The sequence below is a fragment of the Pelecanus crispus genome, chromosome 5 (assembly GCF_030463565.1).
Source record: "Pelecanus crispus isolate bPelCri1 chromosome 5, bPelCri1.pri, whole genome shotgun sequence".
NCBI lineage: Eukaryota > Metazoa > Chordata > Aves > Pelecaniformes > Pelecanidae > Pelecanus > Pelecanus crispus.
In genome coordinates this window covers 8,593,135-8,607,101 of record NC_134647.1, presented here as the reverse complement: position 1 = coordinate 8,607,101, position 13,967 = coordinate 8,593,135, and the positions used below count along the sequence as shown (strand labels likewise).

The window sequence follows — 13,967 nt, the reverse complement described above, 5'->3', positions numbered from 1 at the left end:
TAGATTGGTGTAGCTTTAAAATAAATATTTCCTTTAAAATTTATACTATAGTAATGTTTCCTCCTTCATGGTATAATAGGAGACTTCCTTGTATTTGGAAGATTTGTGATATACATGAATCTTCAGCGTACTGTTCTGGTTCTATATTGTGTTTTAGAGATACTTTAACCTCATTTTGAAGCACGTGAACAAAAACAAATCTTATATTGCAGAAATAAATACATTGTGGACCATTGCCAACATATTCTGAAGCTACCAAGTACTACTAATAAAAATAACAGTAATTTATGTGGCTTAGAAATGTCTGTTTAAAGTTATCTTAAATATTTGAACTAAAATCTCGATTTGACTTTAGCGTTAGGAGCGTATCTTTTTTCTTTTTTTTTTTTTCTTCTTGAGGAATGTAAAGCACAGAGTTCACATTTGACAACTTTTTTCACTTCTGGAAAGTACAGTATGTGAAGAATAACTAATGTTTTGGGGTTTTTTAATGCTTTAATTGAAGGCTGAAATTCGTATCAACTTTGATAATCTCTACAAAATGATGTCAAGACATGAGGAATTCAGGTGGATGATGTTACGCATCAGACGAATGGCTGATACCTGGATTGAAGCAATTAAATCACTTGCAGAAAAACAAAATTTGGAGAAGAGAAAACGAAAAAAGGTAAATAAAAACTTTTTTCATTCCTGCTACTTGCAGTTATATAGGCTCTTTTAAGCTTCTTGTTCCAGAATTAACTTCAGAGTGGAAATACCAAATATGTCTAAAAGGCTTGTGTTTATACTTGTACCTCTTTCAAGAAGTACCTCACTGCTTGAAATTACTGTTACAATGCATATTTGCTTTACAAATACTTTTACATACTTTCCATGAGTCAATCTTTGAGTAAGTTTTCTAATCTCCTTAATTTTGAATAAAATAGAGACTATGTAGAAGCTTCTAAAGGGAGAAACTGTGAATTTACTGCAAACCGATGGCACTGGATTGTTTTACGTAGTCGTAGAAAACAACAATTGTGTATCTTCTTTGTCCAAAATTGAGACGTTAAATGGTGTATTTCTGTTTTGGATTTGAGTAGACTTAAAGTTGACCACAACTTTGGATGGGATCAGTTTAGACCTCCTGTAAGGAGTTCAATTTAAAAACTGTGAGGTTGTTGAAGTGAAAAGTTCTATTTTATTTTACTTTTTTTTTTTTTTCCCCAATTACCTCAACTAGTTAAGATAAAGCCAAAAGTTGTGAACACAACAACGGTTTCCCTTCCTGCCTTATTCTTATGGGAGCCAGTCCTGGTTGACAGCAGGCCATGCACAGCCATGTTTCTACCCTCTCTTAAGCCTGGCTGGCTGCAACTCAGCTCCTTGCTTGAGATTCTCAGTCCTCGCATGAGGTGTAGGCTCCATGTTGCGGCTCTAATGTTTGTCACATACTACAGCCCTTGGAGTAGGCTCACCCTCTGTCAAGGAGCAACCCGTCTCTTTCAAGCAGCCCTCCAGCCTGGTTTATTAAAGAAATACAACATATGAGAATACATAAACTCAAGGATAAACAAAAGCAGTACTGTCCTGCACAGGCACTTTATGTGGGATGCTCTAGTGCTTATTCTTTGCTTATAAAACTCCTTTGAGGTTGCTCTGTAAAACATATGGTGATTTCATTTTAATATGTCCAGTTCAGTTCTGGGAGCTGCAAGAGATTAGAACAAGGTTTGTTGTTTTTTTTTTTTAATGTTGCTTCTTTTTAAAGAGTGAGGGAAAAGGATTTTGTGTGTTTGGGAGTTTTTATGTTTGGCACTGTATGTATCCAGCACTCAAATAACAGTCCAGGTATGTAGCGAAGTGTTTGGAACTCAGCTTCTGTGCTTTGTTAGAAAGGCAAGCACAGATTTCAAGGAACTACAGAGAAAACTCTCCTCCAGTGGCAATGGAGAGGAGAGTTTGGGAAAGCATCCTGTTACTCTTCTGCCGTCTTTCCAAGTTCTTAATGGGTTGTTCACAACAGCATACCCTTCCTTAAGTATACTGTCTTGTGTAAGCAAGTATATCCTACTTGAGAATAGAAGTTGTTATTCAATGAAAATAAGTTAATGTGAGCCACAACTTTCTGTGCAGAATTACAGATTATTTTGTGAATAACACCAATTTGGGGGGTTTGTTTAATTACTGATCCGGTGGCAGATAATAGTGCCAAACAATGCGGTGACATAATTACTGTTCTGGAGATCCATTACAAAATTAGATTATTGGGGTGGGAGTATTGGATTTTTTTTCGTTGATTTTTTTTGGCCATAGTTGGAATTTAATAGAAAGAAAAAATGTTGTGAGGTATTCTAGTTGCATGTTTAATGTCGATAACTCTAACATATGACTTTCCTTTCCAGATTCTTGTTCATCTGGGGCTTTTGACAAAAGAATCTGGATTCAAGATTGCAGAAAATGCGTTTAGTGGTGGCCCACTTGGTGAATTAGTCCAGTGGAGTGATTTAATTACATCTCTCTACTTACTGGGCCATGACATCAGGATTTCAGCTTCACTGGCAGAGCTCAAGGAGTAAGGAGATTACTTTCACTTTTGAAACTGGAACACAAAAAAAATGAATTGTAAACTCTTGAAGCTTCTATTAACAGTATATAATTTCTTGAAGCATAAAATGAAAGTGATAATTCACTAAACAGACAATAAGATTATTTTCATGAGCTAAGTATATGTGCCATGAAAAGCATAATGTGTTTTCATTGTAGCTGCAGGCTCCTGAGACTTCATAAATGAATGTTGTAAAATTCAAACTACGCAGCTTATTCTTTAGCATTCCAGGTGCTTTAACCACCTGCAATAGGAAATGTTACAGACTAGCCTAATTCGGTATCCTCTTCTTCAGTTTCTGCTATTCTTCATTGAGTATCTGATTTTAAAATAAAGGTTTAAAGCCTTTAAACACATTACTTTTGATGTAGTTAATTGCTTATGTTAGGTCAAATTGCTAGCTACCTCACTCATCTTTGTCTTGCTTTGCATACTAGTTCAACATTAGGCATAAAACATCTGTTGTAAGCTTGAGCACATACGCTTTTTCTGTAGCTTTCACGTTTTTATAACAAACATGACAGCATCATTTTATAGAGAGCTCTTAGGCTATAAAGCTGTCGATGGAAGACAGAAATTATTTCAAATAATTTCAAAGCTCACTATTTTTAAACATTCCAACCATATTACTCTCTTGTTTAAACTAGATGAGGTTTTTAGTGAAAATTAGCACTTTACTGATGTATAAACAGTTCTTTAATAAATGCTGAACATCTTTAGCATTTGAATGTTCTTACATGGTTCCTGATTTGGAAAAGCCTTTGGAGAAGACTTTTTTGGAAAGAGGAATTATTGGTATAAATAGTGTTACAACATCTGTTCAGGGTGTTTGGAAAGTAATACTTTCCCATATTCCTTCTTTCTTTCTTTAGGATTATGAAGAAGGTTGTAGGTAACAGATCTGGCTGCCCTACCCAGGGGGATAAAGTTGTAGAACTCATTTACATTGATATCGTGGGACTTACTCAGTTTAAGAAAACCCTTGGTCCATCATGGGTACATTACCAGTAAGTATAACACTTATTTGACCTCTTAACTGCTTTGTTAAAGAGCTTTTGTTGAATAGCACGTGTCAAAACACTCAGGTGAGTACATCCATATGAATTTGAAAGTAAAAATGTGGTTCTCTGTTGTCTTTCACTCTTAGGAATAAAGGAGCTATTACCTGTTTGTTGCATACTGTCTTTATCCCCCCAGCAAGTTTGGGGTTCTTGGATTCAAGCATTTTTAATCTTAATGAATTGTATTGTCTTGTTGAGTCATCTGTGCCTTTCTTTCCCTCCTGTCTTTATACCACCCCCCTCTTTTGTTCTGTAAATTAGTAGTTGAGCTGAGAGATTATTGGATTTTGTAGTTTAGTTGGAATACCAAAGGCATGTTTTGCTTGCCAGTGTTTGTAGCCATACTAGATTGATGATTGTGGAGATTTATCTATTCTAATTATATTGCCTGACAACAGCAATGCAATTTTTTCTGGTCCAGCCCTTAAGACACTGGGCAGAAAGTTGTCTTCAGGGGTAGGTCTAAAAAATAAACCTGCTGGTAACAGCAGTTGTTGTTGCTTCTGTAATCTATAAACATCTTTCCATTAGAAATGGAAGATGGAGGTCACAAGAAATTACTTTGTACAGGCTTCTTAGTGTCTGCAGTTTTAGAACCACGTTTCTTTTTGTCAATAACTTTAAATCAGCAAGCATCCCATGTGTTGTACGAATACATATCAGCATGAAATAAAACCAAATTAATTTATTGACTTTGATTTTTCCATACCTAATCAAATTGGCTGTGTTTCATGACCTGTAAAGTCCAGTAAACCCTCCTTGAAGGAGGGTGTTAAAAGGCGTTCGCTGCAGGCAGAAAAATGTTTTCTCTCTACCTCAGGATTTTCTAGAGCATTGGATCTTTTCAGTGTAATTTTAAATGAGAGCACTGTGATCAACATTGCAGATTAGCTTACTCTTAATCTCTTTTTTGAAGCAGAGGAGTAAACAGACACTCTATTTTTTAGGAGCCTGCTAATAAAGATAATCCCATTTTCCACTGAGCTACAGTTGTCTGTCTGCCAGATGTAATTGTCACTAGGCGACCACATACAGTATTGCGGTCAGGATATAAAACCATACTTATAAATTTAAAATGTTTCTTCCCTGTTGCTTTCAATTTCTTATTTGGTATATTCTGTAACAAAGGTATGGAGCTACACTATAACATAGAGATTATTAGATTAGCTCTTAAATTTTTCTTGCTTATTTCATGAATCATTAAATCTTTAGTTGTCAACCTGTTTTTCATTGATTCCTGATTTGTGGCAATGACTGACTTTTTCTGGTTTAGGATAGTAGAATTAAATTTAACTCTAAATAAATACCTTAGGGTAGTATAGGAGTTTTTGTTAGACTTTTGAAGAAGAAAAAAATTACTTAATGCCTCTCTTCTACAACATTGGATTTCATGGGATGGAAGAGGACCCCGTCTAGTCCATACCCTTGCTGAAAAGTAGATCGGATGTATTTGTCCTTCTTGAGAGATTTTTGCCTAATCTTTTACTGAAGACTCCAAAAGATGCCCCAGCCATTGTTTTACATTGTTAAGCTTTTGTTTAAAGTGTTTTTCTTGCCCTGATTTCTTGCAAACTGCCCATTACTGCTTATTCTAATACAGTTTTGGGGAATAAATTACTTCCTTCCCCTCTCTGCCAGCCTCTAGAACATCTTATATACTGCTTTTCCTTCAATTTGCTTTTCTTCAAAATAAATTCAGGGGTTTGGATCATAACTTATAATTCAGGTTTTGTAGACCTTTCATCAAACTTGTTGCATTTGTTGGGAATCTCTCTAATTACTTGATACTGTTCTTCAAGTTCAGTGTACAAAACGGGGTCCAGAGTCTAGCAGAGACTACCATAATTGATTAGAGCAGAGGAATTAATTCATTATTTCATGCAAGCTATCTCCTATTTGAGGATCCTCTTACAATCTTTTTTTTCTCTCAACATAAGTTACCTCATAAATTTTGTCATCAAAATATTTTTAAGTTAAAACTGGTAAGTCCAGTGTTAAGAGCATAATTATATGTCTTTGTTTAATTCATTCCAGTAAAATAAACATTATCACAAATAAAGCTGCTTTAGAGCCCTCGTTCTTTACAAACTTTGCTCTCTCACTTAGTTGTAGGTAATGTCAGTAGGAATAATTCTTTGTCTTGAAAGAAGGGGTTTGATTTATGCCATATAGTTTTTCAGCAGACATGCTGGTCTGCTCAGTCTGGTGTATGCACACCAGCCTCAAATACAAATAAAAACTTGTTTATTCACTTCAGATTGCAATAGAGTGATAGAATACACCTACGCCTTCAGAACAATCTCTTGATAAGAGTGCCATTTATAATCTTTGTGAGTGAACTTGAGCCCTGAGGAAATTTTTGGTAATTGCAAATCAGGTTTCTAGAACTGCTAGCTCAAAAGCATGACCCTGCTGCTCTGAGAGGTGAGTATTTCTGAACAACTGAAATACTGTTTTGTATGTCTGAGATCTGTAGCACCAATGACTCTTGGTAGTATGTGCTTTACCTGTGGTATAATTGGTGCTGTAAATAGCATGAATATAGCAAAACAAATCTTATTTTTGGGTGCACCTTATTTTCAATCAGAAGAATGCTTGGCCATGCTTTATTTTTCAGTTCTGAAGTCTGGATATTTTAATGCCGTTTATGTGCAATGAAGCGACATAAAAATTAGTAGCTTAATATAGTTTGAAGAGTGCAGCTCATTGCCTTTCTTAGCACCCGCATCCTCCATACAGCACATAAGAATCTGGTACTTTTTCTTTTTTCTACAGTCTCTCTAGCAATGACTCATTCCCATATGCCAAAAATCCAACTGGCTTTATTCTTGAAATAAATTAACATGACAGCTATCCTGAAAAATGAGCAACATTCCCACTTCTTACATGTTCTCTAGAATGCATCTGCTTTAGGAGGGTTATTTTCTGACTTAAGTTTTTACATTTTAAATGCAAGTACTGAGTGACCTGAAAGTTAATGTGTGTCTCTGCAAGGATATCTATAGGCAGGTATGAGCTTCTCATGATCTGAGCTGGCTGGACATAAGCCAAAACAGTCTGGAGTCTGTGTATCTGTGCTGGCACCTTGCTGTGCCTGAACTCAATGCACCTACAAAGCTTCCAAACCAGAACTGCTTGGGTTTTGACCAGCTTGCTCCCAGGAAGATGTCTGCAGCCACTGGTGTGTATGTACCCTTTATTGAACAGTTTGTGCTGGCATAGGTACTAGTTGCTGACATTGGTGGGTGCTGCTGGACAGCGTTGCTCGTGTAGACAAAGATGATGTAAGTAGAGTAAAATTATAACCTCAGGTGGGAGAAGGGAATGGATAAATATGTATAAATACTTCCACTAGGACAGCCTAGTTAAGACTGTGCTTACGCCCAGTATTTAAGGAAAAACAGTCACTTTCAAAATGGTCATAATCCTGGGTTGCTTTTGTCTAAATTTTTTTTATAAGCCCCAAAATTGTCACTTCTAGTATCTTAGAAGACGACTTTAATACGGATGTTTCTATAAGCAGTTTGCTACCCACCAATCTTCCTTTTAATTAGTTATTGAATAGACTAATCAGTCTGACACCAATTCCAAGGCATGCTGTAATTCTCTGCAACTTCCTGCTAAAGCTAGGTGACACTTTAGGAAGGAGGGGGCAACTGAGTGAAAAACTACAGTTAAAATCATACTGAATTAACATTTTTATTTAAAATATATCCCTGCTTTAAAAAAAAAACTGTTTTGCCATTTTCAAAATTAATTATTTGACTTCAGAAATGCTAAAACATTATATGTAAAATCAAAATTTTGTTTAAAAATAGTTCAATTGAAAGAAATTTAAACCACTAAGTGAAACAAATGGAGAATATGGTACTTGGTCAGACAATTGAGGCGCTCCTACATATGTTAAAAGATCAGTTCAGCATAAATGGCATTATTTACATCATTCCTAAATTTTAAATCTTTACTTTACAAGTTCTTTTTCTGCTGCATTTCAAGGATTAGGTTCACCACTTGAACCTTTGATCTCTCATACCATTTCTGCACTTGTACTTTCTGCTGTAATCTTTCTCTCTCCTCATTCTGACTTTCTTTACGCCTGAATCAAATATATTTTGTTTTCCCTGCTTCCTGGTTTAGCTGTTTCCGTTGCATCACATTTCCTGTCTTGCTTCAGAGACCCCATGTGTATTGGACATAGTTACACATATCCCTATGAACAGTTAGTGCTACATACCTTACATCTGAATACAGGAAAAAGAGAGGAAACGAAGCACTTAGAGATGATCACATGCGATGTAGTGCTCCTTACATGTATCATTTGACAAACTCCAGTAACGTTGCAGTTTTTCAGTAGCTTTCACCCATTTTTCATTCCCCTGCACTCAAGTACCTGGCCAAAAGCTGTATACTTGATAAGAATTTTGTTTTAAGGCCTGCCAAGAAATAAGAGGGCTTTTATTACTGAATGATTCATCAGCGCAGAAGTTGTTTTGGTCCTGCTGGAGTATTTTGTATGCTGCAGAGATAATTGCCACTGTTGTAAAATATTTTCATTGAGAACAGTTGACATAAAACACTGCACAGAAACTGATCTGTCAGCTTTGTTGTTTGGTGAATCATAATGTGTTGTATATTTTTACTTTCTTTTTGCTTGAAAGATCTCTGAAGATTAAAAAAAAAGGAAATTTATTCTATTTGTACTTTCAAATACAAAGGTGGCATTTCTTATGAGAGTTTAAAAGTTTTTTCTATTTCCCAATTTAATGGATACTTCAGAGAAAGTAGCAACATATAAGAAATATGTAAATCTATTTTTGGGACTACATTCTTTCATCTTTTAAAGCTGAAAAATAGTTGGAGCTAAGTTCTTTCACCTTTTGGGGTCTAAATTCTTTCATATTTTAAAGCCAAAATCCTGGTGGTTTACTGAACAGGATGTATATGGGCTTGGAGCATGGGAAATGTTGGAAGACTGGGAAATATAACTATTTTTAATAGTAACTTTTGCAGCTACCTCCATTCTCTGCCAGCTGTGAGGTTGTGTCTCTTCCTTAGCACACGCAAGCCCAGTGATACAACGTGCGGTGATAAGAGTTCATGTCTTTATAACATAGTGGCACATGATGTAGGGACACATCCAATATAAGTCTTTTCTGAAAATTTTGTTTGTGGAGGGCTAAAGAATGGCAAGGTCAGCGGCTTTGGAGCCATATAATCCAATTCATTTGCAGTGGAGCCAGTGGTCAGTATGACAGCCATAAAGTTCCTGTCCAAGCCATATCAAAGGTTTGGCAGGGTGCATTTTGGAAGCGTAAGTTCTAGAATCTGTATGCTGGAATATGTACCCTCTTCTTCATACTGAGACTTTTTCTGCCTTTCATGTACTGTGGGCCCTTTTTTTGAAAGGAGCCACTCATAAATGAAGTAATTTTTTTTCAAGGAGTTAATAGGAGTTTAAATAAAGGACTAAGTGTGATTCTCTCATCCCAGATCCTTTGTAATCCAGTGCCAATGTTTCTCTCAGTTGTAGACTGGTTGTTGAAGACATTTGACTTTTATATTGTTTCTTCAAAAGTCTGTGACAAAATGTTTCATAAACAAATAAATGGTCTGTCTGACTGCAAGCATTCAGCAAATTAAACTGTCTTCAGTGCTTCTCCAGTAGGTCTAATTGACCCAAAAGTCAGAACGTGGAGACTAAATACAATTGTCTAAAGACAAAGTACTATGCTGTTCTGATCTTCTTGGCGTGTGGCCCTTGGCTGTTGCGTTGATTTTGTAGTAATGGGTGAGAACATTAGAAAATAGATGAAGAATCCTCTCTTCTTCTGCCTAAATTCTACTTCAGAGCCTTAGGAATGTAGGTGACCACAGTAACATTCTCATAAGCTCTACTTGGATGTTAAAGCATAACTTCATTCTGTAAGAACAAAGAAACCCAAAATAAGCTCCGGGGTTGCTATTTGAATGTCTGATATATCCTTGAATTTGCTGATCTTAATGTCTTTGTGAATGTAGTATGAACAGAAATGTTTGAAATTAAAATGTAGCTTCAGTTTATAAATAATCCACAGTTGCAAACAAAACCAAAACACATCATCTTAATTACCATAACTATGTATATATACACACATGCTTATATATACACATATGCATGTGTACCTATGGTAAATTTTTTTTTTTCCTTTTAGGTGTATGCTAAGAGTTTTGGATTCCTTTGGAACTGAACCAGAGTTTAACCATGCCCATTATGCCCAGTCTAAAGGCCACAAGACACCATGGGGAAAGTGGAACCTTAATCCACAGCAGTTTTATACAATGTTCCGTAAGTATTCCTGTGTTTAAAAATAATTTGGAGCTTTAAAACGGAATGCTGTCATTGAGAAGAATTTTTGTGGTATGAAAGACAAGTTCATGGTTTAATAAAATGCAGCTGCTAAATAGGCAGAATCGTTAAGCGTTGATAAGTGTTCGTAGACTATGCAAAAGCTCTATCGTGCTTCCATCCAGCGATTAGAAAATAGCAATCTCAATATAAATAATGGTAGGGAACTGTATTCTCAGGGTACCTGTGGAAAGTGGTGATTGGCTTTTCCTTCAAGTGTCAGTGAGTTTGGCTTTGTTAGTTTTGCCTTCTCAAATCCTGCTATGAAGCGATAGGTTTCTGAGGAACTTGCTAGATTGCATTTTTATAAACTGCACTCTTGCATTTCATCATGTTAAACTGAAGTTTGTAGCTATGTTGTTGTATTTCTGCTTTTTTCCCCCTCAAGAACTGAGCAGCACAATTCCTTCGTGATTTCTTTGCCTTCAAGATTAATAAACTAGCACTTGGCAAAAATAATTTTTTTTCTCTGTTTTTTTGTGGATTTCTCAAAATTTTCACCTAGCTTGTTTTCATGTTGTGAGCATTCATCCTGAGGTGAACTGATTCACATTTTTTTACCAGCAGTGTACAAAGCTATTGAAAAACAAGTAGTAGATTTCAGCATTGTTGTAGATCTTTGAAACATTGTTAAATATCTTTAAAAAAAAAAAAAAACCACAAACGAAAAAAAGTATGAATTCTGTATAAATTGGGTCAGATTAAATGGTCACAGTGACCTGCTCCAGCCCTAGTCTTTGACTTTATGGCCCTAGGTTCTAGAATCAAAGGATCTTTCTCTTTTGCGTGCTTTAGTAGTGTTCAAGTTTATCTCTGAAAGGTGCAGAAAGATTGACCACTGCCAGCTGGCTTGAGGGTAAGTGAGGCTTAAGAAAGAGAAGAGTGCATGCTGTTGTGTGCAACAACTTCTCAGCCCAGGTCTGTAAAGAAACACTTGCTAGCGACCGGCCTGACCTCCAAAGTTTGGTGGTCCCTGTCTGAGCCTAAGGCCAGGGCATGCACTGTTCTCTCACATCACACTTCATAGTCAAGTCTTTCAAACTTTCCTGCTTTTCTTAGCAGAACTATGCATGCTGCTGTCTGGTTGACATGCTTTTGATTTCAGTTGCCCTCTAAAATTCTTGAGAGAGGCATATTTTGTCTGTCAACATTTGCTGTGCAAGTTTTTCCAGAGAAATATAAGTGAAGGTTGTTCGAAAGATAGAAGACTGCATTCACAGTTGTTTCAAAGCAAGTAACAAAACGCGTGGTGGGGAAATGTGACTTGGAAGTGGTTGCAGAGTTTGTGTCTGGACATTAGTAAGCAGAGCTTGTTCTGTATCCACGTGACTTGCTAATATTTATTGGTTTATGTCCTAAATGGAAGAGGAGCTGAAAGCTCAATCATACTGTATTTAAGTGATCCAGCTGTTGGGAAATTTGTGTGTGAGGTCCTGTTCAAGATAGCACCAAGGGCAGTGAGGCACTTGAGGAAAATAGTTGTGTGAATACTTGTGGTACAGCTGTGTGTGTGCACTCCTCAATCCCACTCCATGAAATGCAGAAGAAAGTACATCTTCTCTGTTGTGGCAGTATAGACTACTGTTACAGTCTCTTGTTTGGAGCAAATCACTTCGTAATGAGTTTTCAGAAGAGTATGAGTCTATTGGAATTTCAATAAATAACCATTTCCAATTTTTACTACTGGAAGTGACTGCGGGTTTTCCTTTGCAGGAAAAGTGGTAAAAAGATTGCAAGCAAACTCATTCTGAAGCATGAGTGATTCCAGTGCTACCCATTATTCAAGGATTTTGCTTCTTTTTGTACGAGGTGCAGAAGAGTCAGTGCTCTGTGATACTTAAAGTTTATTTTTGTTTTTAGTTCTCTGCTGCAGAGATAGCACCATCTTTATGGGGTTGTGATTAAAAGTGCATGTTATGCATCAGTAAAGATTTTATGACAGATTGGAACCCTGGACAGCTTCCCAAGATCCCCAGACTCTATTATGTTTTGAGAACTCTGATTATAAGGGCAGAAAATTATTACTGAGAAACAAGCAAGCCATATTCAAACCTGTGGCATATTACCAAATGCTTGACTGTTCTCTGAGCTTTCCAGAAGCATGAGGGGTTTTTTCCCCCTTTTTATGTTTTTTATTTAGATTCTTTTCTGCAAAATAACAGCACTGGTACTTTTAAAACTGCATGATCTTGCTTAAAAATCCATCTGAGTGCTTCCTGTCAGTGATGTTTGAGGCACTGAATTCCACCAGTTTGAAGTGCTAACTTTAACAAAGGTTTATTTTTCATTTGAGTGTGTACTGCCTTGCCTTTCCTTTGAATGCAGTCTCTCATCCAAAAATATGAAAGGATGGAAAAATGCCCCTTTTCAGGCATATTTGCAATGTGCCATTTGCTACGCTAAATGCTAAAAAGTCCTTGGTGAGTGCCTAGCTGTTGCTGAGGCATTTTTTGTGAAAAAGAGTAATTGTCATTTGAAAGACGAAATGTAATGGCAGAGGGAAGTGTACACTGTGTATGGTTTCTCTGTAATACTGCATTATCCAGTTGGCTGATTTTCAGGAAGCAAATAGCAAAATACATATAATACTTATATATAAATATAATTGCAATTTTTTTTTTTTTTTCTCCTAGAACTCTGACCATAGGTTTAGCATTGGATGTGTCATAAGTGCCTGGGGCATTGTCTTTGGGGTTTTTGTTTGGTTTGGGTTTTTTTAACTTTGCAAAGTGTGCTTAGTAAGAAATCGTCAGTTCATGTGGCAGAAGTTAAAAGGGAGGCTTATAGAGGAGATCCTAGTGTTTGTTGCAGCCTATTTCTGTGTAAACTTGAGAGGCTATGACACTTTTTAGAGAGATGCAAAAATCCCATATATTGGAGTAAATTTTTATAGTAGGAATGGATTTTTACCTGAAGCCTGGAATGTTGGAGTCCATCCCTGGAAATAAACACCCTGTCTACAAGAAAAACCCAAAACAACCAAAAACCTTAGTTTTAATAGCCTATAGGTCCTATATTGTCTTTATAGGAGGAGAACAGTGGCTAGTATTGCTGGATGTCACTGCTGGGAAAAGGCCACCAGAGGCTGAAAATAATACAGAAAACTAAGAATAAATTGCATATCCTTTGTATGTTCTTTTTTTGTCTGGGCACTGGATTAACAACAATTTTGCCAACCTCTGTTGTCACCTTTCAGTATTTTCTGATAGATATCTATGAGTGAATTAGGCAGTGAAATTTTTATTCTGATCTGCATAGTGTGACTTTGTCGGCTAGTAATTAGCATGGATGCATAATATGCAGTGAGTCGGGCGGTTGGTGTTAGCTCTTCCAATATAGAAGGTGAGCTCAAGAAATTCATTAAAATTTATTTATGATATTGAGCAACATACGGCTTTGTTAACAAGCATAAAGCCAGGGCTTTTTCAAATTGTTGGTATTGCATCTCTGAGATCGTCAAGCTGGATTTCTTCTGGTACTCTTATCTCTAATAATAAAATAAAGCTCAGCACACAAAAAATCATTATCATTGGCCTTGGTCCAGCTACAGAATTTTTACTGTCAGAAACAAGACAGAAAATAACTGCTTACTTCAGTAGACATATGCAGCAGGACTTAAAATTAATAAGAACTATTCTCAATAACAAAGCAAGCAAATGTAGCTCTCTGTATGAATGTGAAGGAAGTGATCTGTTGAATAATATGTACCTTATACCTACTTTTCTGACAGCATTCACGCTTGTGTAACATTAACTGATACTTTAAAAGGTTTTGAATATGCTCTGTTTCTTACAGCTCACACTCCGGATAACAGCTTCCTTGGATTTGTGGTAGAGCAGCATCTGAATTCCAGTGACATTAAACACATTAATGACATCAAAAGGCAGAATCAATCTCTCGTTTATGGCAAAGTAGATAATTTCTGGAAGGTGAG

The 13,967-nt window shown here is 36.4% G+C and overlaps 1 protein-coding gene across 2 annotated transcripts in view; it reads left to right on the top strand.

Annotated features, from left to right (window-relative positions):
• The window catches only part of MGAT5 (alpha-1,6-mannosylglycoprotein 6-beta-N-acetylglucosaminyltransferase), a 124,483-nt gene that overhangs the window by 79,057 nt on the left and 31,459 nt on the right, over positions 1–13,967 (top strand). For both annotated transcript variants that reach the window (XM_075710163.1, XM_075710162.1), the window contains exons 7-11: positions 506–667; positions 2,385–2,554; positions 3,460–3,594; positions 9,840–9,973; positions 13,829–13,962. In XM_075710163.1, coding sequence (XP_075566278.1) covers positions 506–667; positions 2,385–2,554; positions 3,460–3,594; positions 9,840–9,973; positions 13,829–13,962 — 735 coding nt within the window. The remainder of the gene's footprint in view (positions 1–505; positions 668–2,384; positions 2,555–3,459; positions 3,595–9,839; positions 9,974–13,828; positions 13,963–13,967) is intronic.